This window comes from Silurus meridionalis, chromosome 12 (genome assembly GCF_014805685.1).
Source record: "Silurus meridionalis isolate SWU-2019-XX chromosome 12, ASM1480568v1, whole genome shotgun sequence".
Taxonomy (NCBI): domain Eukaryota; kingdom Metazoa; phylum Chordata; class Actinopteri; order Siluriformes; family Siluridae; genus Silurus; species Silurus meridionalis.
In genome coordinates this window covers 7919521-7946478 of record NC_060895.1, presented here as the reverse complement: position 1 = coordinate 7946478, position 26958 = coordinate 7919521, and the positions used below count along the sequence as shown (strand labels likewise).

The window sequence follows — 26958 nt, the reverse complement described above, 5'->3', positions numbered from 1 at the left end:
ATAAACAATAATAATCTACTGGCATTATATACTGACATCATAATAGACATTAATTACACCACACTTCGATCCTTCTTTTGTATTTGTTAGAAAATAGAATTAGAAACATGACAATTATAATTTGGAAGTCACGCTCTGATATCTTGATAGAGCCTTCACACAGCTTCGTTAATGTAACAGACAATGCATTGATTCAGTCTTTAAAACCGGCTTTATTTTAGTGAGGAGAAATGACAAATGACTTTATTTAATGTTAACTTAAGCATTCAGATATGATCGAGCCGATTAATAACACTGAGACAGACTGGCATCATTCGTGTTCATCTCATAGCTTGCACACACACATTTACACCTGTACACAACAGCAGGTGGCGCCGATGATTTGCAGACAATATCGCATCACAAATGACAAGATATCAAAATATCATCAATCAAGTTAAGGCCAAGTAAAAACAAATATTACAGGAAGTGCTGAATCGGAAACAGAATTAAGGCCATGAGAGGAAAAAGAAAATACTGACATTTAAGGTCGATTTTAAAGTCAATAGATCAAACAATTATTGTCAGTGAATCGAAAATTTCCAGAAAAAACAAAACAAAAAGCTGACATCACATTTTTAAATTGATTAATTACTGCTCATCAGAAAACAGAAGGTATTTCCTCAAGAAAACAGGACGTGAAGCAGAACCAGGACTCGCTCTCTCATGAGTGTTTTCAATGTAAAAATCAAGAAATCATTAGAAGAAATGAAAAACACCTTATGTGGAAAAAAACTAAAAGCTGTTTTCCCCCTCTTGGGATTCCTATGATAGTAATCCATATGAAATGAAGTGTGTAAATGTGAGCTCTGAAACACTCAAAAACAGTCAGTCCAACCCTCTGCCCCTTCCCCTTATACAGAAAAGAATATTCACTGTAGTCAATAGCAATAATAAAGACCCTTCAAGCAATGTAATATCTTGCCAAAATGAGATATTTATGGAATTTACATTTAATCCCACAAATACAAGTATACAATCAACATGAGAACAACATGGGGGAAAAAAACCTTCAGGACCATTTATCCTTCTGTGACAGTCCAACTATTTACTCCAGAGGAGAGCTACAGCTTTACAAATCCCTACGTCGTGGTAATTAAAGTAGCTTAGACCTGCAAACGTAACAGTGGACAGGATAAAGAGGCCGGCTCTGGCCAACTTCACTTTCGACTCTCCGTGAACGTAGTCAGTCACAACCTGGCCCAGTCCCCTGAAACAGAAATGCCACACAGTCAGTTCAGATGATTCCCATAAAAACAATGAACTGTACATTGTGAAACTAATTCTTGTGGATACCTGATCACAATAGACATACTTTATATTTCCAAAAGTATTGGGTCACCTGCTCATAAGTACAGTATGTGATTTTTCAGCATCGTATTCCACATTTAGTCTCAATTTGCTCTTATTATTCCCGCCACTCTTCTGGGAAGATGCTCCACTAGATTTTGGAGTGTGCTTATGGATATTTGTGTTCATCAGCCACAAGGGTATTAAGAAAGGCAGGTACTGATGTAGGTGAGGAGGCCTGGGGTGCAGTCAGAGTTCCAATTTATCCCAAAGGTGTTCAGTAGGGATGAGATCAGAGCTCTATAGCAGACCACTCAAGATCTTCCTCTCCAAAGTGTGTAAACTTTTGAACTGCTGCAAAACGATGTAAATCTTCAAGGAGCTCACTTTGTGCACAGGAGCATTGCCATGCTGAAACAGGTTTGGGTTTCCAAGTTCAAGTTGATGCAAAAATGGTATCACAGTGCATCTAGACGTCCTGTAGAATTGTGTGCCTCCAGCTTTGTGGTAACAGTTTGGAATTAAAAACACATATAGCAGGAAAGGGCCAGTGACCCAATACCTTTGGAGATAATATTGTATCTGTTAATCCCAGAACGGTTTCCACAAAACAATCAATTGTATAAAAACGGCTTTGTACAGCTGCAGCATTACAATTTCTATTCACTGTTCTTATGAGGTCTTGCTAATAGGGCCACTAAGGATGAGCTGGAATGATGACCTGCACCTGGCCTCCTTCCACAACACCATTTACTGAAAAGATCATTGATCATTATCATATGATATACTTATACATACGTATACAAAAGGTTTGTAGACACCCAACCATAAGACCGTATGTACTTTTTGAACATCCCATTCCACATTTAGTCCAATTTGCTGTTATACCCTGTCACTCTTCTGGAAAGATGTTCCACTACATTTTCGAGAGTGCTCATGGAGATTTGTGCTCATTCATCCACAATGGCATTAAAAATGGTGTTCCATAGGGTTGAGGTCAGGCCACTCAAGTTCCTCCACTCCAAGCTTGTTTTGGAACAGGTTTGGATCTTATAGGTAGCCTCCAACAGTTTCAGGTGTCTCAATACGTCTGTCCATATTGGCATGAGGTTTAAAACTTTATACGATACCCTTATTGTTGTATGTGCTCCAGGAATAAAGAAATAACAGTTTAATTAAAGGACAAATGGAAATAATCTTACTCCAGTAAAGCTTTCCTCGACTGCACACCAGTTTCATTCGAGATTCTCATTCACCAAACTTATTTTTGCAAACTAAGGCAATAGTCTGACTTTTAAACAGTGCTAGAAGTAAACACATCCACTCCTCAGTGTGCTGTGCCCTGTGTCCTAATAGGGATCATTATCACCGTATCGAGATTAGATAGCCTGATGGATTATTTACAGATATTATTAGTTGGTGTCTGTAAAAAATACTTATTTAAAAAAAATATTTTTTACAAATAAAAAAAAAATACAGATTTCCTTACCAGTGTCCATGAAGTGTGAGTGCTGCAGCGAGGGAGCAGTCCATGACAGGGCCGGGGTAGAAATAGGCGAGAGGACCCATGCTGAGAAGAACTGCACTGAGGACACGCTCTGCTGTCCAGTGCAGCGAGGCAGATTTAGACCCAGAGCCAGCTGTGGAGAATGAGCAACAGTTTAATGACATGCTAATATGTGCAAAAAGTGAACACAGACCTCTATAAAAAAAAAAAAAAACAAGGTGTAGCAGTTTGCTGGTCAGGATTATTCAGGTGTGTGTTAACACAATGCCAAGGATGAAAAACATAATCATTTTAAAGAAGCCATTTTTGCTGCCCATCGGTTATAAGGCCGTTTTCAAACATTTTAAAGTCTATTACTCTACACTGAGGAAGATTATTCGCAAGTGGAAAAAATTCAAGATAGTTGCCCATCTTCACAGGAATGGACGTCCAAGCTAATTCAAAGACATGTTAAACTTCATGACCGTACCATTATAAAAAGAATGAGCAAGTATGGTTTGTTTTGAAGGATTGCCAGAAGAAAGTCTGAAGTTGCATCTGAACTAAGCTGTAACAACTAATTAGTTAGTTTCGCTGCTCATGTTACGGGTTTGCGTGACGGAAAGATAACAGCTGCTTGCGAAATGACGCTGAGTACAGGGTCAACCAGCAGCAGGGAAAAGTGCGTCCCAAGTCGTCCAAGGCATGGGAGCATTTTATATTAAACACAACAAAGAAAACTGAATCTGCAAGTTATGCAACGCTGAGCTTGTGTGACATTAAAGTACCACAGTGATGCATGAGCACATGATGAAAAGAAAACACACTGGTGTCACAGATGAAGTGAAACATCTGCACGGTGAGTAAAAACTCTGTATCCTCATCATGTGGTACAGTTTAATGAAGTGTTATTGTGTAAACTGTTTGCTAACTTCAGGACAGTCGCACTGGATCTGTTCTGTCGTGACTCGAGAGCATCAGGTTACGCAATCAGTTCACTCGCGACAGCGATTCAATAAAACAACGGTGCGAACAAACAAAATCTAAAAGCAGCAGTAAGCGATTTAATTCTTAGTCATTGTTGTGGTTTTCAGCAAACGATTAGGCATGTGTATACCAATGCGCAGATATTATTATTTTTTTATCAAGCCTGTTAGTTTGCTGCGTTTCTCCATTCCATTCTCTTTCTATAGCACTTGTCTAGTGCTATAAAAATAAATAAATAAAACAGTTATCTGTTTTCAAACGTGATTTACTGCAGCTTATCTACTTTCCAATGCTTGTTTTTAATGTTTGCATATTTAGTTTACGCACATATTTAATTATTATACAAAATGTATTATATATTCTAGATGCTTATATCTTCACAACTGAACAAATGTCTATGTTTTTTTATACAGAAATTGTAAAAACAATGTATTATATTTTATAAAGGTTTTAAAGCATGGTTGTCAATTGCCATCTGCAAAATACAATACAAATGTTGATTTACACAAATTGCTTCACCTTTTATACTCAAATGCTTTTTCTTTTCTTTTTTTACAGAAAGGAAAAAAACAGCATGAGTGAATTTGTTTAAAGGTGAAATCCCCATGCACTTCTTAACAAGCAGCCACTACTAGCTTTAAAATATACAAATCGAAAAGATAGTGGCTTTTGCCTTGTCATGTCTGTGTAACTAGAGTGAAACTTTAGAAGCATACAGGTCCCTCAAGAGACAAAAATGAGAAAGCTTTTGCAGAAAACAAACTTGTGTGTTTGGAGTTACACTTCTCTTGTTCCTCAAGAGAAGTTATTCATACAAAGTGTGATGTGAAGCAGAAATATGCAACTGGAAATAGAAAAACCTTAATTCCAAACAAAGTAATGGCTTGCAAATCTCAAACTCGTTTTATTCACAATAGAACTTAGAAAACATCAAACTGAGGAAATTACCTTGTTTTTTTCTCTAGAAATGGTATATTTTTTATTTGATTGCTGCAACACAAAAGTTGAAACAGGACCGTTTACCACTGTGTAGCATCAAAAATATGGGAACAGTTCATCTATGCTGGTGCCGTTCCAGATGTTTAAATTGCCTATTCCGCTGCTGTGTTCTCTGGGCCAAAGCTTATTTAAAATGGACTGAGGAATGGGGGAAATAGTTTTGTGGTCAGATAAATCGAAACTCTTTTATTCTTAACGGAAACCATGGGTGTCATGTCTTCTGGACTAAAGAGGAGAGGGACGAGTTGGCTTGTTATCAGCGCTCAGTTTAAAAGCTTGCATATCTGATGGGTATGGAGGTGCATATGGCTGCTTATTTGCATGATAGAGCGTTAACCTGCATTTGCAGAGGACACACTGAACTGTGATCACACACAATGTATCCTGGGGGGCTTTCAGAATGATTTCCATTATGAAATCATACCTGTTTTTGATAAAGTGCTGCCTGAGGGCGAAAAGATTACAGCATTTAATGTTGAGATTTCCCTAAATTCTCAGACTCTTTAATGATTATATATACACTTTTTATAGCCAGTCATTTTACTGATCTGTTGGCAAACAATCCAATGCTGCTTGTTGTTGGTTTTTATTTGCCTTGTCCCAACATATGGAGACATGTTGCTGATACGAATTCAAAATTCACTCATTTGTTTCTCCCTAAAATTTTACATTTCCTTTTTAAACCTAGTTTAAACATTTTCTATGTTTTATTGTGAAGTAGTCTTTATGAGCTTTCTCTCTTCATAAGATTTGCATTTACAGTGAGATTTGTTTTTACACAGCGTCCAAACCTTTTGGGGATTTGGGGTTGTACAATCTCCACACTAAAATGCCGTTGGAATACAATATCTCAAGCACGACCTCCAATGAGATCTCTGGGGTACTCTGATTTCTATAAAACCATACCCACCTGGTAAGAAACGGCTGTGTAATGCATTTCGCTTACCATAGTGCGCGGGTGTTGCGTGTATTTTGGCTACGAGGGGGTACAGGTGATCCCGGTCCCTGTGACATGCTGCCAAAGGTCTGATGAGAGAAGCACTGCGGAATAACAGAGCTGAGGAAGAAAACAAAGGGGAAAAAAAACAGGCTGTTACATGACATGCCCAAAAAGTTAATACAGAGCATTCACTTTTTTAAAGAAAATACACTGTATGAAATAAAGTTGATCTGTTTTGTATGCACCTTTTAAACATCCCCTTCCACATGTAGTCCCCATTTACTCTTATAATCACCTCCACTCTTTTTTTTAATGATGATGCAGAAAAGAAGATCTGATATATAATTTTTCACATTTGTTTTTAATCTGATTTTCTCACAAGACAGAAAATATTTTACTCGAGAAGAAAAATAAATCACTGCTTGTTACTTGTTATAACAACAACAAACAGTGCAAACATCCTACGTGCATTTAGAGCAGACCCTAATAACGTATTACCTTTATTTTATAATATAAAAAATATTTATTTCTAAATATAAGCTGTCGGATTGAGTTATATGACTTGATGTTCATGTCCGTGTTTGACATTCGCAGTAACTGTAAACTCAGTGCCAAATCATATCCGCTCTGCGCTTCAGTCGGAAATGAGCCTTATTTATAATTAAACGCATAATAAGTTAATTCAGAGGTTTAAAAAATAAGAATGATTATAAACAGCTTTAAAGGACAATACTTACGGCTAACGCCCCGGTTACAGACTGAACTAAGCCTCACCAGCGCCGCCATAACGATCACAAGCAGCCAAGGTCACCGTGCTTCACCCGGAAGTAGTACCTGCTATCCGTATGCGCGTTGTCGTAAAATTAAAGGCCACGCCACGTTGTTAAATGTCAGTAGTCCACTCACAGTCTCTGTGTGACGTTTAGTGTCGTTTTGCACTAAAATTATACAAAGATAACTATGTAATTTAATGCATTATTGATTACGGGAGTTTAGATTTATATTTGGGAAGGCGGATGCGGGAAGAGCAGCGCCATATTGGATAGGTCACTCCGGCACCTTTCAGCTGATTTTGAATGGAAATCTTATTGGAAACCATTTTCTACGAAAGTCCTAAGAGGCCATGCATTATTATATATTTTTTGTTTGTTTTCTCGAGATCACGACTTAATTACAGGAAGAACTTACACTCAAAGAACAATCGTATTCATTATCTGTGTAAAGCTGCTTTGAGACAATATACATTGTTAAAAGCGCAATACAAATGAATTGCATTGAATTTTCTGGTGATTTCGAACAAAAACAAAAGTTGTTTTCTCGTTATTGTAACCCACCCATTAGGGAGGCACAAGCCAGTGCACTCTTAGTGCCGGTCCCAAACCTGGATAAATGGGGAGGGTTGCATTAGGAAGAGCATCCAGCGTAAAACATGTCAAATCAAACATGCGGACCGCAGGGAAAGAAGTGTAGGAGAGTGGAGGTTTGGGTTGGTACTTTAAATGTTGGTACTATGACGGGTAAAGGGAGAGAGTTAGCTGATATGATGGAGAAGAGAAAGGTAGATATGCTGTGTGTTCAGGAGAGTGTTCAGGAGTGGAAAGGAGCAAGGCCAGGAACATTGGAGGTGGGTTTAAACTGTTCTATCATGGTGTGGATGGAAAAAGAAATGGTGTAGGGGTGATTCTGAAGGAAGAGTACAGTAAGAGTGTAGTGGAGGTGATAGAGATATGAATGTGAAGCTGAAAGTTGAAGGGATGATGATAAATGTCATCAGTGCTTATGCTCCACAAGTCAGCTGTGAGATGGAGGAAAAATTCTGGAGTGAGTTAGATGAAGTGGTAGAAGGTGTACCTAGGAATAAAAGATTGGTGATTGAGGGAAGATTTAAAGGGCAAAGTAGTTGAAGGGAACAGAGGAGATGAGGAGGTGATGGGTAGGTATGTCCTTAAAGAGAGACGTGGAAGGGCAGATGGTGGTAGATTTTGCTAAAAGGATGGAAATGGCAGTGGTGAACACTTATTTTAAGAAGAAGGAGGATCATAGGGTGACGTATAAGAGTGGAGGAAGGTGCACACAGGTGGACTATGTGCTATGTAGGAGATGCAACCTGAAGGAGATTGGAGACTGTAAAGTGATGGCAGGGGACAGTGTAGCTAGACAGCATCAGATGGTGGTTTGAGGATGGTTTTGGAGGTGAAGAAGAAGAGAAGGAGAGTGAGGACTGAAAGAAGAATAAGATGGTGGAAACTGAAGGAGGAAGACTGTAGTGTGAGATTCAGGAAAGAGGTCAGACAGGGGCTCGGTGGTGGTGAAGAGGTGCTGGATCATTGGGCAAATAATGCAGAAGTGATAAGAAGGTACTTAGTGTGACATCTGGAAATAGAAAGGAAGACAAAAAGACATGGTGGTGGAAGGAGGAAGTGCAGGAGAGCATAAGGAGAAAGAGGTTGGCAAAACAGGATTAAGATTGAAAGAGTGATGAGAAAAGTAGGCAGGAGTACATGGAGATGTGACAGCAGGTAAAGAGGGATGTCTCGAAAGCCAAGGAAAAGGCATATGAGGAGCTGTATGAGAGGTTGGAGAGTAAAGAAGGAGAAAGGGATTTGTACCGATGTCAGGCAGAGGATCAGAGCTGGGAAGGATGTGCTGCAAATTAGAGCAATAAAGGATGGAGATGGAAATTTGTTGACTAGTGAAGAGAGTGTGTTGGGGAAGTGAAGAAAAGAGTGCAGGCAGGGTGGAGTGGGTGGAGAAGAGTGGCAGGAGTGATCTGTGATAAAAGAGTATCTGCAAGAGTGAACAGGAAATTTTATGGAACTGTAGTGAGAACTGCGATGTTGTATGATTTAGAGACAGTGGCATGTTGGACGTTTAGGAGACAAGGTGAGGGAAGCGAGATTGAGATGGTTTGGACATGCAGGGAAATGGGGTATATCAGTGAAGGAAGACATGCAGGTAGTTGGAGTGAAAGAGGCAGATGTAGAGGACAGGGTGGTATGGAGACGGATGATCCGCTGTGGCGACCCCTAATGGGAGAAGCTGAAAGAAGAAGAAGATTTTAAACCTGACTTCAGTGCACTTGTTCAAGCCCTGCATGAATTTGATGGTTAAGATGAAGATTTTTTTTAAAAAGATTTTTCTTAAAACATTTTGTATATATTTCATAGAAGTATCGGTATCTATATCGGCAAAACTTGTCTTGAAAGTATTTGGTATCGGATCGAAAAGAACATGATTGGTATCGTCCATCCCTACCAAAAACATTTGTGGCGGCGGATGCGTGCACGAGAACCGGCGCTCGTGCATGCGTCGGTGTTGTGCCAAATTCTCACCCCCCTGGCTGAAGACTTCTCAGCTTCGCGTGCACGCGGACAGTACTGTCGTGTTCCCTGTAGATGGCACTCAAAACACGGGAAGTCCGGTCAAACGCTTCACTGATCCTAACGCCAAACGCTCAATTTGACCTGTAGATGGCGGTATAAACTTAAGAATATAATTATTAGCTTTTTAAACCCACCTGACTATCCCCTATTCTTCTGTCTGCATAGCCAGAGTCATTAAATGGGTCTGATACTCCTGTAAAATGCTGAGTATATATATATATATATATATATATATATATATATATATATATATATATATATATATATATATATATATGACAGCTCATCATAATATTTTAAAATGTAACAAATGGAGCAGGTTCACTACATCATATAAGATACATATACAGTAATTCAAAGGGTTTCAGGAACTTATTTTATAAAAATGAGATGAGATTTGTAGATAATAAAGATTTAATGAAAATAATTCAGATTTCTTAATATTAATTAAGAATTTTAAAATAAGTCTGACATTTGATTTGATTAAAAAAAACATAACAATTATTTAAATAAATCAACAAAAGAAAAAAGACAAAACATTTTTGAGATACCCTGTGTTAATGAAAACCGAAAATCAGTCAACTCCACTTTACTTATAATATAACCAAAAAAATATCTATAAAAATACACTTTATTATTCATATTATGTCATATTGTTTTTGCATTAGTGGGGAAAACATCTTTTCCTGTGATTCAGTCATGAAAAAAGTGAGATTGCTTGTAGTTCTGTAAACTAAACACCAGCTTGGAACTTTCAGAAATCCCACAAGTCATGATGTTCAAGAGGAAGTTTACATCATCTGAATTTCCAGAGGAAAAAAATTAGAAAGAAAAGTTTCATTCTCGTTTGTTTTCCCATGTTATTTGCAATATAATGAAACTGACTGAAAATAATTATACCTGAATATAATTAATTCTTTTAAATTATATTAATAGAAAATTCTCCATATTCTCAAGTTCATTAAGCTGAGTTTGTCTTCTTTGAAATCCAAGTTCTTTTTTTCTTAAGTCTTTTTTACTAATAACTATCTCTCCATTAAATTGTGTGTCTCTCTGCTTCAATCTGACTTGCTATCACTCACATTTGCCATCTTTCATACTAAAGGTCTGTCTGCATTCTTTCTTTCTTTCTTTCTTTCTTTCTTTCTATCTTGTAAAGTTCACAGATATAAAATAGTCACACACTTTCAGATATCAAGGTTTGTTGTGATGGATTTTACCTCATGGTTACATTTTGTAAATGTCTTCCATTTGGTTAAATTCTTTCTGTCCAGTTGTAGATTTAATATCACGCTGTATGTAGATTGCTTGATCGCTTTAGTGGCATGATAATGAATGACGTGAGGTAAAAAGTTCGAGCATCGTGTATTTTTAAGATTGAATTGCACACAATGAGATAAATTAGTTTATTAAATATATATAGTTTTAAAAAATACACTACAATCCTGTTAGTAAACTGTTTAATTATCAGTAGCTGTTGGCTGAATTTCCTTTCATTTTGAGCCTGTTTTTTATTTCTGCTTAACTTTAAATCCCTGACTAATTTTATAAAGTGCTATTGCTTGTAGATATAGGGAATTCACACTGAATGCTTATTTAATGGCATACTGATTAAAAAATAATAATAATTAAAAAAAGAAGGAAGCAAGAAAACAAGGATTCAGCAGCACCTGCACAAATTGGAGTCATTCTGGATGTATATGTTGATTAGTTTTTTTTTAAATAAAAGTGTATAAGTCTACACTTTCACCACATTTTTTTCTATTTATACATATAAAAAAATATATACATTAAATATATACAGATATTCCCTCTCATTCCTGCTGCTCCTCGCCCTTCAACGCCCTTCAACTGCTCATTTGTTCAATTATTATTTCCTACTATTTACAATTATTTATGTCTCTAGCTGCTCTAAGAGCAGATTTCATAGAAGTCTCAATCCAGCCATGAGGCATTGCTGTATGTTCCCCAGCAAAATAAATCCTACTCTCATTCATGGCCAGAGCGTCAGCATACTGAGTTTGCTGGTAGGGCGTGAAAATAGCAAAGGCTCCAAGGCTGTATGGATCCAACCCCCATTTCTTAACAATGCCTCCAGTGTAGAGGTCCTGAATGTAATCTCCGTGGATCTTCATCAAGTCGTCTAACACCACTGACTTCAGTTCATCGTCAGACATTCCTTGGAAGAGGGTGGATTCATCTGAGATGGTGTACGAAGCCAGGAGGGCTCCTCCATTCCCAGGAAAGCTATGGCTGGGGTAGTAGATGAACCGAGAGGGCAAATCCGTAATGCTCCTGCCACCCCAAATGCTTTCCTCCTCCCAGAACCTGCGTTTGAAGCTCAGCACAACTTTGGTGGAGCTAGAGTAGTGCACTGACCGCAGAGCCTCTAACTTCCAAGGAGAAAGGGGAGGCTGGAACTTGATGAACAGTGTGGCTTTGGCCGTAGCTGTCACCAAGGCGTAGTCGAACGTTTGACGGGTCACGATGTTGTGCCGCTCTTCATAAAACACCGTCACGTTACGGTCGGTCTGACTGATGCCCCTGACTTTTTTGTTGGGGAGGATTGTGGCGTTGAGGATTTCATAAAAGTTATTGGGTAGCTTATCAAAGCCACCCGAGATCTCAAAATACCTGGAAAAGAACAGAATATTAAGAAATCGGATTGGTCACGAGGAACCTGGTATTCATACCAGTTGACACCATCACGTGTTTTTTTTTTTTTTGTTACAAATAACATTACAAACAATCAACTATTAAAAAATACCAAATAGATTTCAAGACATCGGGTGTTTGCATACATCAGTCAATCATTATTAAACAAAAAGAAAACAAAAAATATCAAAAAATCTGTATTCGTAATGATGTCCCTTCCTGATGTCCACAGGTGATCATGTGATCTTTCCAAAGGTGTTCTATTGTTACTAACATGCCAATAGAAAGTAACCAATTATAAGTAGAAACCCACAGGGACTATTAGATTTCCACACTGCACATCTGATCAAAATCTACTTACGACGTGTCATCGTTCACATCAGACTGCAAGTAGAGACTCTCCATGAGAGCGATGTAATAGAAGCTGTTCTCGTTCAGGATGTCTCCGATCATGCGCAAAGCTCCGTCGCTCATGTTCACTTCGTTCTTTAAATAGTCCTGTGTGAGGAAATGAACGTCTTTTCATAAAAATACAAATGAGACTGAATTCAGTTAGAGGAGGAGTAGAGTCAGTCAGAAATCCGTTACCTTAAGTGAGTAGGCATCGTACTTCCTTATCATGGCTTCGCAGCCATAAGACCTCACATAGTCTCTTATCTAGAAAAAACGATTGAAATCATTTCCAATCATGTTAATGAACCTTACAAAAGGAGAACAATAATTTAATTGTCTGCTCTCTCTCTTACTGACCTTCTCCAATGAATCGCTGAACAGTTTACTGGCTGATTTTCCTTTCTCTTCTTCTCTTAAGGGGTAGTTTAGGATATTAGGATTGTGCTTCACTGCGAAGGTTTTTTGACGGACGCCGTTGATGTAATAGTACGTGTTTATGTCTTCTTCGGAAAATTTGTTCAGTTTCAAGCCCAGCTTTGATGTGAAATTAGTGAGAATCCTGAAAAACCGGGAAAAGTTCGAGAAATGTTATTAGCTGTAATTCTTGAAGACAAGCAGAAACGTTACAAATGTAATTGAATTATAAAGCAATTAATTGACCATCAGTATCACAATATATTTATTGACAAAGACTTCAAAGCGGTTCTGTAAGTGATTTTTGACAAGGGCATTTGCCAATTAATTAATGTAAACATAAGCTGATTCTGTATACTAACGGTATGTGTACCGTTATATATGTATAACGGTAGTCACTGTATTGAGATCCTCTAAACCAGACAACAATTAACCACAGGGCTTGTAAATACAGAACGTTAACTCACCAGTGAAAGTTTGGGATCCTCATGGCACCGAATTCCGCATACCAATTATCTTGTCTGAATGTCTGAATTCTTCCACCCAGTTTTCCACTTGCTTCTATGATTGTAACCTAACGAACCGTTAAATAATTATTCACTCAACGTTGATGTGAAAACTGACTGTTGGTTTAGATTACGTGGTTAAACATTTTGATTTGTAAAATGAGTGAGAAAACCTGCTCATGCGTCCTAAACAAACAAACTACAGCCTGTCAGTCAAGTACAGTAGTAACTATTTCAAAATGCACACAGTATAACAAGTTGTGGAAATTGGAGCTACAGTCGATAATTCTTTCATGTCTCATTTCAAATCAAATCTGATTTTATTTATGAGGCACATTTCAAATTGGTCATAGTATTATACATAATAGTACACTTTTTAAGCATGGCTTTAAATTCAGCTAGTGTAGAAGCAGTTTTAATACTTAGTGGTAGGTTGTTCCACAGCTTAGGGCCACTGCAAATGTTTGATCACCCCTCTATTGTAGGCAAGATCATGGGACAGACAAGAGATGTTGATCTCTTGATCTGGATGGATTATGAGGAATTATTAGGTCAGAGAGGTATTTGGGGGCTTGATTGCAGCAAGCTTTATAGACAAAAACTAAGATCTTAAAAACAATACGGTAACAGACGCAGCAATGCAACAAACATAAAATCGGAGTGATGTGATCACGTGTGAAGCCACCCGTGAGCAGAGGGGCATTTGAATTTTTTAACCATCTAAAGACGAGAAATTGATGAGAGAGGTAGCCCGAGATACGACGAGTTGTGAAAGCGTGAATGACCGTTTTAAAGCTATCTCTACTTAAAAATGATTTGACTTTGGCTAACCGACATAGCTGATAGATGCTGGTGCTAACTATGCTATTGATTTGTTTGGTAGCTTAAAATTACTATCAAGTTTTTTTTTTACGTTGGAGGTTAGATATGATGAGGGGATACCAAGGTTGGCCAAATTGCTATTAGAGAAAGTTCATTTGGAACGAATTAGATCATTTTTTCGGTTTCATTGTTAATCAACATAAAATTGTTAGTGAGCCACAGTTTGAATTCATGAAGACATGTTTCTAGTCTCTTGTCTGCGAAGCTGTTTTTATGTGTTCATGCAGGAAAGCCAGAACTGCATATAAACCCAATCTGCTATAGGTATTTAGTATTTTATAAAAAAGAATACATAATTGTGGATTGTGGACTAATGCATTTACCTTATGTCCAGCATCCTCAAGGAACTTAGCTGCAGTAAGTCCAGCAATGCCCCCACCAATGATAGCCACACGGCGAGGGGTCTTTGATGGAGGAAGCCCTTCTTTGACTATCTGAAGAAGTTCGTCATAGTCATCGTCTTGAAAACATTTTGTAATGGGATCGTCTTTATATCCGCCAACACTCAAGATGAGGGACAGTACTATCACAACAGATACTGAAAAAAAATTCAATATACAGTGTTTGGACAGTAAGTTTATGTACAATTAATCTTTGGTTACTATCGCTGAATGTAGCCACATGTGACTACAAGACTTTGTAAACATGTTTACTATGAAACACTGTGATACAGTCGACTTTGTGACTGTGTCACTGTCTACTGTGTGACTATGAGTCATTGTCAACTGTGTAACTAAGCAACATTGTGCTCAGTGACAAGGAAGGAAAAACTTTTCAAGAAGGTACTGTATGAGGAACAAATCTTGAGAGGAACCAGACACAAAAGAAAACCCATCCTCATCTGGGTGACACTGAACGTCCATTCATTATAGTTTTATCATGGTGAGGTCAAGTTCTTATAGCATTGTTCTTAAATTTAACTTTCCTCTATAACTTCATGGATCTTTATTTTGTTCATGTGGAGCAATCCTCAGCAGCAGAGAATGGTTTCCAATTAAACAGATCTTTATCTAGAAGAATGATAAGGGTGTCTTTCAAATGCCTTCAACTTTACTCAGTCAGTCTATGGTACATCCGGACCCTCTCTGTACCTCTATGCCCACCTCTGATTTTATCGAATCCATTTCCAACATATGGTGTATATATTTTTATTTAAAAAATATATGCACAGGATTCCAAAATTAGAAACAAACGCAGAAATGGTAAGAATGAGTCATATCCTTTTTTTTTATTCTAAGAAAATGAAAGTAAATGATGGAGCTCTAATTGAACTCACTAGACCACAGTGACTATTACAAGAGGCCAGATTAAACATTAACATAGAATAAGGATTATTGTCTTTGTGTTTGTGTAAGGTTTTATTGCACGAGGCAATCACAACATAGGCAGAGCACAGATCTAGTCATGATACAGTACCCCTGAAGCACAGATGGTTAAGGGCCTTGCTTAAGGGCCCCAAGAGTGGCAGCTTGGTGCCGGTAATACGAAAGTTACAGAGAGGTCAATACTTGGTTAATGCAAGATACTGCTACTATTGATCCTTTTTTCCACCCAAGAAGAAATACTCACGTAGAAAAATAAAAAAAGCAATAAAAGAATTAGAAAAAGACAGTAAGTACTTACAAGAGCAAAAGATGAAACAGTCCTGAGCCATGGTGCTTTAACTGAATCTCAGGAAACAGAAACCTAGAGAAAGAAATAAGACTCATCACTTCTGAGACAAAGTGAAACTTAGTGGACAGGAAGACCAGCTCAGACTGGGATTTTTTCTCCCAAAATCCCCATAATAGGAACGTGCATTTAGACTGGAAAGGAAATGGAAAGTGAAAGAGTGTCTCAAGTAATCATAAACAAAATAGGTCATTCGGCTGCCAGCTAGATCATGTGATAAGTTCTTCAGAAATGCAAGTTTACTGCTTAGTGCTTCATTACGAATATATCCAGAGATCTGTATGATGAACAATATACACGATAAGAGTGAACTCCAACCCTGATTTTGAAGCCTACACATTCTACTTTATTATGAAGTTGCACAAGGAAACTAATATTTAGTGTGCATGATGATGATGATGATGATGCCCTCAAGGTGATTATTGAAGCGATGGAAAGTGTGTAAGGGACATTTTCCCACACAGTCTCCAAATTCAGCCATACTGAACTAATTAGATTAGCGACTTTTTCTTTTTCTTCTTCTTCTTTTTTTTTTTTTTTTTTTTGGGATAATGAACATACCTGCGCTTATTTCCAACACTGTAAGCGACCACTTTTTTTTGACTCATTTTTATAATTTTTTATCATTTTTTTGGGATGATTTTTTATTTATTTTTTATTCAAAGTCGGACAATTAAACTATAGGCGCGTTTGTGATTTCATGGTTTTTATACTTTTGTAATTACAAAATATTTCTTTTGTTTTTTCACAGAACTTTAACGAATGAATAAAGGAATAAATAAAATAAAAATAATACACACCTTAAATCCCAAACTAAAGTGCATTAAAAAAAAAAAAAAAAAAAAAAAACAAGAGAAGAAGGGGAAAAAAACAATATAAAAATAGGAAAACCTATAAGTTTATAGAGAACCATCCAAGGGTTAAACATATTTAAGAAGAATAAATCATTTAAAAAGAATAAATATTATTTTTCTTTATAATAAAGTCGCGTATGTTGCATTAGTTTACTCCGTGAAAATGCCTCATTATGATATCATGCTTTGGGGTTTCTGCAACAAAAATCCGATTGTTTTTTTCCCATCAATAACAACTAAATTCTATCAATTTCTAAAATAAACCAGTGTTGTAATCCTGCACCTACCTGCCGAGTTGCTGTAGTCTGGAGAGAAAGAAGGAGGTATGAATGAGTCCCAGACGCTCCGGTTTTATTCTCATCTCAAAACGAAAGCATGACTGCTGCTGTGCGGTTTTCTCACATCTCTCCAAACTTTACAGGAATGAAGCAGAGAGATGCATGCACAGGTTTTGCGGGTGTGGTTTCGAGAGAGAGAAAAAGAAAAGGTCAGCAGTTTTGAGAAAGTGTTATGCATCATTGATAATTCAGGGTTAAACAGCAGTCTTCTTTTACAGGCTTTTTTTTATTGTCCATCCAAAAAAGTACTCATACTGTATGAGCAAAACCGACAAATTCAGAACTCAGCCAGTCCCTTTTGTGTGCAGAAATGTGCCAAAGCATGCAGGTGCCATATAAGTGCCAGTGTGGAGACTTAGGCCCTATGCACTTGATGGTTTTTTTGCATCTTGCAGATTTGTGCATCCTTTAAAGTGCGGAGCTAAGGTCAAAATAAGTTTGTCTGTGTGTGTGTGTGTGTGTGTGTGTGTGTGTGTGTGTGTGTGTTTGAGACAACCCTAAAGAGAGATAGACAGAGAGAGAGAGAGAGAGAGAGAGAGAGAGAGAGAAAGAGAGAAAACATCAAAACAATTTAGCAACAACAGTTTTGATTCATCTTATGCATTAAAGCACTAGAAGCTTTAGTTTAATAATTTAAAAAAAAGAGACAACATTTATGACAAAGGAAAATATATTTATAGATTATTTGTCATTTATTAATAATAGGGTGTGTTTGTTTATTTATTTCACACAAAATTGGCCACATTCGACCAGAACACAACAAAAGATTTGAACTTTATTTTCACCTTTTTTTTTTTGGTAATACTGAATGTAGAAGGCATCAACCAAGTCTTATTATTGAGTCGAACGCAACACTGGGCTTTAGGAGGGGTATAGAATTACTAATCTGCATTGGTGAATCAGCAGAAAAGTTAACTTGATGCATCGATTTTACAAAGTGCGGACTGGGTACAATTTGGCATTTGGGTCGCGATGCATTCGTTTTGAACATTTTTCGATTCGATATTATGTGACCAATATTTTATATGTAGATTTATTTCTCCTTGTTAAACTGTTTCTGAAGGCGTGTCCCGAGAGTCACATAGAATAGAGATTAACATGGCAGAGGTAGAGCTGCAACTTCCTAGAGACAGAAGAGTAAAAGAAAAGCTTGTTTTATTCAATCTTTTTTCTTTAATTTGCACTACAAAGTACTGCGTTAGAAGTCGGAAGGCACTTAAGTAAATTAATGTCTGAACTATCTGGACCATACTGAACTGCAGATCATCACATTTTTTCCGTTGCATTGTTTTGAAATCGAAATCGTATCGCACTGCATCATTATAGGGATGGATCATATCGTATCGCATAGCTGCTTCACATGTATCTTTGATGTATTGTATTGTTGGTTATGCATCAAGATGCCAATTGCGTCTGCCTCAGCATTAAGCAAGACAACATTCCCCCAAATAAGATACTACTACTTCTTAATACACATGCGCATTCACTGACTAATTTACACATAGAGGCAATTTAGTGTAGCCCAATTTAGTCTAACTTAATCTCCCTACTGGCATGTTTTGGAGAAACAACACAAGAATAACATTCACAGTCAGTAACATCATTCGCATTGAGACTGCAGTACTTACACTGTAAAATGCTACAGTATTTATAGTAGTTTACTATAAAATATGCTAGTATATTTACTTGATTTGAACCAAATTGCTGAGTTTACTACACATTTTTAATTGTTGATACAATTTTGGTACAAATAATTGACATGACTATTTAATACTATTTAATTAAACAAAAATGGGCGTCATTTTATTACACAGGCAACTCGAGCACAATTTTCCATCTTCCACTCTTTAATGAATAAGTGGATGGAGGATTCTGATCCGGATATATACATTTTCGAGCGAGATTTCTTTAAAAATTTCAAGGTCAACTATTAATCCATGTACCATTTTATGATTTTAGTGTTTGTTAGTCTCAATTATTGTTGCATTTGTTTTTGTAAAACCCCGTAGTAGTCCATGTTACAACTTACGTTTTGACACAAACATTTTTTTAACTGCTGCTTTGGCTGATTAATAAAAGCAACAAATTCAATAACAAAGTTAAAATGCCAAGCGAAAAAAACAAACTAAATTCAGGCTGTGGGGTTGTGGTGTCAAAGAGCAAGAACTGCTGTTTTCAGCAGTAACAAAGAAAGTTCAATGGAAACACCCAAAAACACAGCTAATGCACTTTCATATCACTTTAAGTACACGCAAACTTAATATCCCTCCTCTGCAACCTGTATAACACCCATCATTTTATTTACTAGCTATGACCTCATCTGCCACCAATATCTTCAAATTCCTAGGTTCTTTCCAATTTGAAAGAAATAATAATAATAATAGTGTCAGAACCCATACATCACAATTTTTTTAAACAAACGTGATTTCCATATGGTCCAGCCCTCCAGTCTGTTCTTAACCTTTTGACACAACTCAAATCCTGCCCAATTACAACTCTTGAAAAATCCCCTTCAGAAATAAAGAGCAAGGTACATTGTGCTCACTGATGCTTCAACTATGCTGATTCTAATTGAACATTAATCACGTGCTTTGATTATACTGATTTGTAATACATAATAGCAAAAAAAAATGCAAAAGAGTAAAAGGGAAAAAACACCATATTCAATTATTATATATTCAATAAATGATGATTCGTAAATTATTTAGTACACTCATTTTAGTCTGCACCATATCTGCTGTATAATTATTGATTTCTCTAGACATTTCTATTATTTTTTTTAACCAGGGATAGGCACGATTAAACCCGAGTACTTTTAACTCGATCGTGTTTGGCCATGATTGCCTTTAACGTATTCAGTATTCAGTATTCAGTATTTAGTAACGACTCTACAAAAAACTGTCAAATTGATTTTATGATTTTTGGGGAATTAGTGTAATTGTTTGAGAGGAATCTTCTATAGTATTTAAGAAACTGTTGAAGTGAACAAAAAGGTCAATTCGATTCAATTCTTGGTTATTTATATTGAGCTTTTCAGTGGACATTGTTCCAAAGCAGCTTTCCAGAAATAGATTACAAATATAAATGGAAAAATGTTTTCCCTAATCACTTAGCCAGTGGTGGAAGAGGCAAAGAAAAACTCACTGAGATTGTATGAGATTTTAAAGGAACCCATCCTCGTCTGGGTCACATTGAATATCCATTCATTATACAGTAGTTCAATCACTGTTGAGGTTATCAACTTTTCACTAAAAGGGACTCGAGTGTAAAACTCTTCAGGCTGATTGTATTTCTAAGTCACTGTAGCAAACTGTTTATATGAACTATAGTCCATATTTACCTTCATGCATCTTGAATTGTAATCTCAACGTATGGATCCTTATACTGTTCATGTGAAATTATTTTCTTCGCATATCCCAGCTTGTTCAGAACCTGTCCAGCCATGATACAGCACCCCCTGGAGCACAGAGGGTTAGGGGCCTTGCTCAAGGGCCCAAGAGTGGCAGCTTGGCGATACCAGGGTGTAATCCGCCAACCTTCCAAACAGTATCCCAGCATTTTAATCACTAAGCTGCCACTCTATTAAACACCTTAAATTGGAACACTGATTGCACCCCAGGCCTCTTCACCCCACATCAGTACCTGACTTTACTAACACTCATGTGGCTGAATGAGCACAAATCTCCACAGACACACTCAAAAATCTGGTGGAACATCTTCCTAGAAGAGTGGAGGATATTATAACAGCGAACGAGGACTAAATTTGTAATGGGAGATTCAAAAAATGCATATGAATCTTATGAAGTCTATATAGTGTATATATATCAAGGTAATCCATGCACAAGCTTAAACTATGCATGCTTCCACGGTAACATATTGAAGACCTTCTGCAGCCAAGAACATCTCTCCTATATTAGTTTGAATTTACTACATTGCCTAATATGTGCAACAGGTATTACTATACATAGAATAACATGTTACATATGACTTGATTGATGACTGTACCGGATAACTTGCCTGACTCTGATACACAGTATTTAAAAAATAATCTTTCTTTACTTCAATGTATATTTGCACTGTTTTATTAGACAATTGTATAATACAGTGTACTAATAGCTGTTTGGGTAATGGTAAAATAGCCAAAAATATAAAATAAATAGCCAGGGTAATCCAAAAGCAGCTTAATGCTTATTTCAGTACAAAGAATTGAAATGATAAATATATACAACATAATTGTTAACAAAAGATTTATATTTATTTTCGATGGACAGTTTTCAGTTTAGAATGGTGGACACGAAGTTCACTTGTCACTTCATTTTCAATCAAGAAACTATTAAAGCTTCAAAGCTTGTTTCCCTTTCAGAAAAACCTCAAAGTTCTCTTTTTCAGCAATGAACCAAGACCGCAAAAATGCAATGTCCCAGGCTTTTATGTTTCTGTACCACACACGCTAAAATCAACTCAGCCTATCATACGATGAACAAAGCTGCAGATGCAGGTTTTGCACCGGTTGCACAACTGAAGCAAAGCAATATATTTACATAAATATATCAGGTAGTTCAGTGGTTAAGACATTAATATGTTGGAGTTTTAACCCGAAGGTCACAAGTTCAAATCTCAGCATGCCGAGCTGAGGACCTTAAGCAAGGCCCTTAACTATCAACTGTATAGTTGTATAAATGAGATAGTTGTAAGTCTCTCTGGATAAGGGCATTGGCCATATGGCATAAATATGTGGAAAAAAAACAATAATTCACATATTTGAAATATATTATGTTCAATGTTAAATGTGAGAAAATTCCTAGGAACATCATTTTACTGACTCTTGTGACAACCTGTGTTGTGTTTGCCCTAGTGAACCATTTTGTTTCAGGTTCTCGATTCTATTCAGGCACATTGTTTCCTGTTTGTAAATGGACACAACAAGTTGTGTTTTATGACCAAAATTTCTGCAATACTATTTGAAATTGTGTGCTCTAAACTGAATTTCCTGCATTTTCTTTAAATTGTAATTTCCAACCCTGGCTTTGCAAGAGGAAAAATACAGAGACAATTTAAAACATATAACAAGTGTTGGTCTTTTTTTGGAACTTGATTACGTGACATGGTTCATGTTCTTCAAAGGCTTGTCATAATTATGGGTGGTGTTGAAATAAGCACATGAAAAGTCACTGGACAAAAAGATCACAAAAAGATTTAGGGGAGTAGCAAGAGGAAACAGGAACAACCAAGCTCACTGACCAAACTGCAGGGTTTGTGACTCCTGGATCAGCTGATTGAAACCAGATTTCAGTTTCAAAGCTTGTGGGGAAAATCCTGAGAAAAGCGAATTGTGTTAAATGTCAAATTATGGGAATGCAGAGTACAGAATGAATTGGTTTGTGTATCTGGTAGCTTCTGGTAAATTTTCAACACAAACTTTCAGGTTTTTGGGCTGTTGCCGGGGAACACAAAGTTTCAGCTCCATCCATAGATTATCTATTGGGTTCAGGTCTGGAGACTGGCTAGGCTACTCCAGGACCTCAAATTGCTTCTTATAGAGCCACTCCTTACTTGCCCTGGCTGTGTGTTTGGAGTTATTGTCATGCTGGAAGACCCAGCCTTTCTCAGGATCATTGATACTCCAGGAGGCGAGATTTTGCATGGAGCCCCAGTCCGGGGGAGATTACAGTCATCTTGAATTTCTTCCATTATCTAATAATTGTTGCCTTCTCACCAAGCTGTTTGCCTATTGTCCTGTAGCCAATACCAGCCTTGTGCAGGTCTACAATTTTGTCCCTAGTGTCCTTAGACAGCTCTTTGGTTTTGCCTATTGTGGAGAGGTTGGAGTCTGATTGATTGAGTGTGTAGACAGGTGTCTTTTAAACAGGTGACGAGTTCAAACAGGTGCAATTAATACAGGTACTGACTGGAGGACAGGAGGGCTTCTTAAAGACAAAGTAACAGGTCTGTGAGAGTCTGAATTCTGTCTGGTTGGTAGGTAAACAAATACTTATTTAATGCAATAAAATGAAAATTAATGATTTTAAAATCATACAATGTGTTTTTTTGTGGTTTTTATTTTAGATTCTGTCTCTCACAGTTGAGCTGTATCTACGATAAAAATTATAGATCTCTCTAATCTTTGTAAGTGGGAAAACTTGAAAAATCTGCAGTGTATCAAATATACTTATTTGCCCCACTGTATACTATACATTATTAAAGAGTCTAAATAATAAGACTTGATTTTTAACGCATGGGCTGCTAAGGGAGAATTTGCCCTTTTTATGTTTAGCTTATTATTATGATTATTATTATCATCTTTATTATTATTATTATTATTATTATTATTATTAATCGAAAGAGGTCATTGTGCATTTTATATGAGCTGGCAATCACATGCAATCACACTCAGGCACTTAACAGAGCTGCTTTTGAGCATGTACCCAGCTTTAAGTTCCTTGGAATCCACATCGCACCTTGTCTCTAAACTCTTCTATCCTGTTCAGAAAGGCACAACAGCACCTGTTTTTTTTCTGAGGAGACTTAAAAAGTACAGTTTATGCTACAGGATATTGGAGAACTTTTACATTTCAGTGTGGTACAGCAGCTGCACTGCTTCGTAAAGCCCTTCAGAGGGTGGTGAAAACTGCACAATGAATTATCGGCACTCAGCTACCCATCTTAGAGGACATTTACAACAAATGCAGTCTGCAAAGGATGAGGGCATCATCAAAGATACCTCTCATTTTATGTATACAGTACTGTACTGTATTAACGTTTTACTTTATTCTGTAATTAATAATTATAATTTTATTAATGCATTTAATTATTTCAACATGAAACTCCATAAAAACAATTCCCCATAGTTTTTTTGGTCTATCGTGCTATCCGTGAGAGACCGGGAAAATCTGCCTAACAAATTGGTTATGTGGCAAATGTAATTCCGTGATAAACCATTTCAAGTCCTCACATGTTCTTGTGTGACTTTTCCATGCCTTTTTTTGCATTCCTGGCCTGCATCCAGTGTTAGTTTAATAATCCCAATTCCCTGCATAAATAACGATCTTAGAACACTTTTAAATACTACAAACTTGTTTCTATTCTCTTTTTAATGGAAGCCCTGATCCACTGTGACCCTGTTCAGGATAAAGCAGATGCGGAAGATAAATGATGGAATATGTTTGGCAATAAAGTTTCTCTGTCTTTCAGTGCATAAAGAAAATGAAAGTGAAAGCACTTTAAATATTAGAAGTCAGAAGTCAGCATTAGACAGTGGCATACCTCAGTAGAGGTAATGCGAAGGTGGACAAAATGCAACAAAACTATACTTACCTCTAATAATGATAATAATAATATAAATAAAACTGTATGTAGAATTTCCAGGAACCAAACATTCAGTCTGGTTGAGTCACATATTTACAGCTGGCCTGTGCAGAAATCATCTGTCGCCTAAGCAATCACAGAAAAGCAGAACTGGAAAAAAATCATTCAAAAGTTAAAGCTCTCAATAAAGAGTGCATACAAAACAAGTGCATTTACTGCTTTAGAAAACATGATGCATAATGAAGTACATGAAATAGCATATAGCTTATACCATAAGGAACAAATGGGGTTAAGTCACTTGACTCAAAAGGGGATTTAAATACAACAAACTGTTTATTTAGGATGTTTGAGGTACAAATTATTAGACTATTATCGCTAATAAACTATATATCATCCTCTTCTTTTTCTTCTTTCAGCTTCTCCCATTAGGGGTCCCCGAAGCGGATCATCCGTCTCCATAACCCCCTGTCCTCTACATCTGCCACTTTTAACCCAACCTTCTGCACCTGTCTTCCCTCACCACAACCTCCTCTTTAGCCTTCCTTTTTACCTCATCCCTAACACACTCTCCAATATTTTGCACTGTTGACCCCAGGTACCTAAACTCCTCCATCTTCACCACCTCCTGTCTTACTTCTACTGACATTCGTTCCCCTTCTCTCCAGCGCAAACCTCCACCTCTCCAGGCTCTTCTCAACCTGCTCCCTACTCTCACCACAAATCACAATATCATCTGCAAACATCATAGTCCATGGAGACTCCTTTCTGACCCTGTCTGTCAACCTGTCTATCACCACTGCAAACAGGAAAGGGCTCAGAGCCGATCCTTGATGCAGTTTAACCTCCACCTTGAACCAGTTTGTCATTCCCACTGAACACTTCACTGCTGTCACACTGTCCTCATACATGTCCTGCACCACCCACACATACTTCTCTGACACACCTGACTTCCTCATACAGTACCACAACTCCTCTCTCGGCACCCTGTTGTATGCTTTATCTAAATCTACAAACACACAATGGAACTCCTTCTGACCTTCTCTATACTTCTCTATTAACATTCTGAAAGCAAATAAGGCATCTGTGGTGCTCTTTCTCGGCATGAAACCATACCGTTGCTCACAGATGGTCACCTCTTCTCTCAGCCTGGCTTCCACTCCTCTTTCCCATAACTTCATGGTGTGACTGATCAACTTAATTCCCCTGTAGTTACTGCAGGTCTGCATATCTTCCTTATTCTTAAAGATCTGTCACTCCTTCTCTATTCCTCAGGCATCCTCTCACCTTCCAGAATCTTGTTAAACAATCTTGTTAAAAACTCCACTGCCATCTCTCCTAAACATCTCCATGCTTCTACTGGTATGTCATCGGGTCCTACCGACTTTCCACTCTTCATCCTCTTAATCGCTGGCCTTACTTCCTCCATACTAATTCTACTCTAAATACTCCCTCTATCATCTCAACACACACTCCTCACTAGTCAACACATTTCCATCTCCATCCTTTATTGCTCTAACTTGCAAAACATCCTTCCCCGCTCAGTCTCTCTGCCTGGCCAATTGGTATAAATCCTTTTCTCCTTCCTTTGTGTCCAACTTCTCATACAGCTTCTCTTATGCCTTTTCCTTGGCTTTTGCCACATCCCTCTTCACCTACTGCTGCATCTCCTTGTACTCCTACCTACTTTTCTCATCACTCTGCTGATCCCAATTCTGTTTTGCAAACCACTTTCTCCTTATGCTTTCCTGCACTTCCTCATCCCACCACCATGTCTCTTTGTCTTACTTTCTATTTCCAGATGTCACACCAAGTATCTTTCTAGCTGCCTCCCTTATCACTTCTGCATTATTTGCCCAGTCATTCAGCTTCTCTTTACCACCACCGAGACACTGTCTGACCTCTTCCCTGAATCTCACACTACAGTCTTCCTCCTTTAGTTTCCACCATCTTATTCTTTTTTCAGTCCTCACTCTCCTCCTCTTGTTCTTCACCTCCAAAACCATCCTACAGACCACCATCCGATGCTGTCTAGCTACACTGTCCCCTGACATCACCTTAGAGTCTCCAATGTCCTTTAGGTTGCATCTCCTGCATCCTCTAGATCATAGTCCACCTATGATCCTCCCTCTTCTTAAAAAAAGTGTGCCATTTCAAACACTGCCATTTCCATCCTTTTAGCAAAATCTATCACCATCTGCCCTTCTACATTTCTCTTCTTAAGACCACACCTACCCATCACCTCTGTTCCCTTCACCTACATGCCCATTTAAAGTCTGCCCCAAACACCAATCTTTCATTCCTAGGTACACCCTCTACCACTCCATCTAACTTAATGTTTCCTTCTCTTCCATCTCACAGCCGACTTGTGGAGCATTTATCATCAACCCTTCAACTTCCAGCTTCATGTCATAACCCTATCAGAAACTCTCTTCACCTCCACTACACTGTTACTGTACTCTGTAGGCTAACGATACCTGTGGCGGTCGTTGGTAACCCAGGCCTTGACTGTCCGGTATGAAATTCTGATTCATGATCCGCATATTTGATTTGGCACATGTTTTATGCTGGTTGCCCTTCCTAACACAACCCTGTGAGTGCAGTGTATATTACACAGTGAAGTGTGTAAGAGAGAACTGAGTACAGGAGTGTACTTGTAATTAAACAAATTGTAAACAAAAGGGTTTGTGCAAAACAGCAATAGCAGCAGTCAAAAAGATGTGGAAAAACAGCATGTAAACAGTTTGTAATAATGAAGTAATATAGTGTGGGTGGTGCTGAAGACATGGAGGTGTGAAGTGAGTATGAGTGTGTGTTGA

At 37.6% G+C, this 26958-nt stretch overlaps 2 protein-coding genes across 2 annotated transcripts; both read right to left on the bottom strand.

Moving 5' to 3' along the window:
- Nucleotides 1-192: 192 nt before the first annotated feature.
- sdhdb (succinate dehydrogenase complex, subunit D, integral membrane protein b) lies at nucleotides 193-6632 on the bottom strand. Its single transcript, XM_046862795.1, has 4 exons — nucleotides 6479-6632; nucleotides 5748-5858; nucleotides 2819-2969; nucleotides 193-1249 (listed from the first exon to the last, which is right to left on the bottom strand). The coding sequence occupies exons 1-4, from the start codon at nucleotides 6525-6527 to the stop codon at nucleotides 1084-1086; spliced, it is 477 nt and encodes a 158-aa protein (XP_046718751.1). The 5' UTR covers nucleotides 6528-6632; the 3' UTR covers nucleotides 193-1083.
- Nucleotides 6633-10240: 3608 nt separating this feature from the next.
- On the bottom strand, nucleotides 10241-16884 carry il4i1 (interleukin 4 induced 1). The gene is made up of 8 exons (XM_046862770.1): nucleotides 16787-16884; nucleotides 15598-15660; nucleotides 14298-14512; nucleotides 13054-13160; nucleotides 12530-12731; nucleotides 12368-12436; nucleotides 12141-12277; nucleotides 10241-11758 (listed from the first exon to the last, which is right to left on the bottom strand). The coding sequence occupies exons 2-8, from the start codon at nucleotides 15626-15628 to the stop codon at nucleotides 11005-11007; spliced, it is 1515 nt and encodes a 504-aa protein (XP_046718726.1). The 5' UTR covers nucleotides 15629-15660; nucleotides 16787-16884; the 3' UTR covers nucleotides 10241-11004.
- Nucleotides 16885-26958: the final 10074 nt, after the last annotated feature.

Bases quoted from the DNA above. Each gene is read 5' to 3' on its own strand.
- il4i1 (XM_046862770.1), bottom strand. From the start codon at position 15,628: ATGGCTCAGGACTGTTTCATCTTTTGCTCTT. The intron at 12,732-13,053 runs GTGAGTTAACGT...CCGGTTTTTCAG, and splicing joins AGGATCCCAAACTTTCACTG to GATTCTCACTAATTTCACAT. The intron at 11,759-12,140 runs GTAAGTAGATTT...GTTCTTTTCCAG, and splicing joins GATGTGAACGATGACACGTC to GTATTTTGAGATCTCGGGTG.
- sdhdb (XM_046862795.1), bottom strand. From the start codon at position 6,527: ATGGCGGCGCTGGTGAGGCTTAGTTCAGTCTGTAACCGGGGCGTTAGC. The intron at 5,859-6,478 runs GTAAGTATTGTC...TTTCTTCCTCAG, and splicing joins CTGTAACCGGGGCGTTAGCC to CTCTGTTATTCCGCAGTGCT. The intron at 2,970-5,747 runs GTAAGCGAAATG...CATTCTCCACAG, and splicing joins CGCAACACCCGCGCACTATG to CTGGCTCTGGGTCTAAATCT.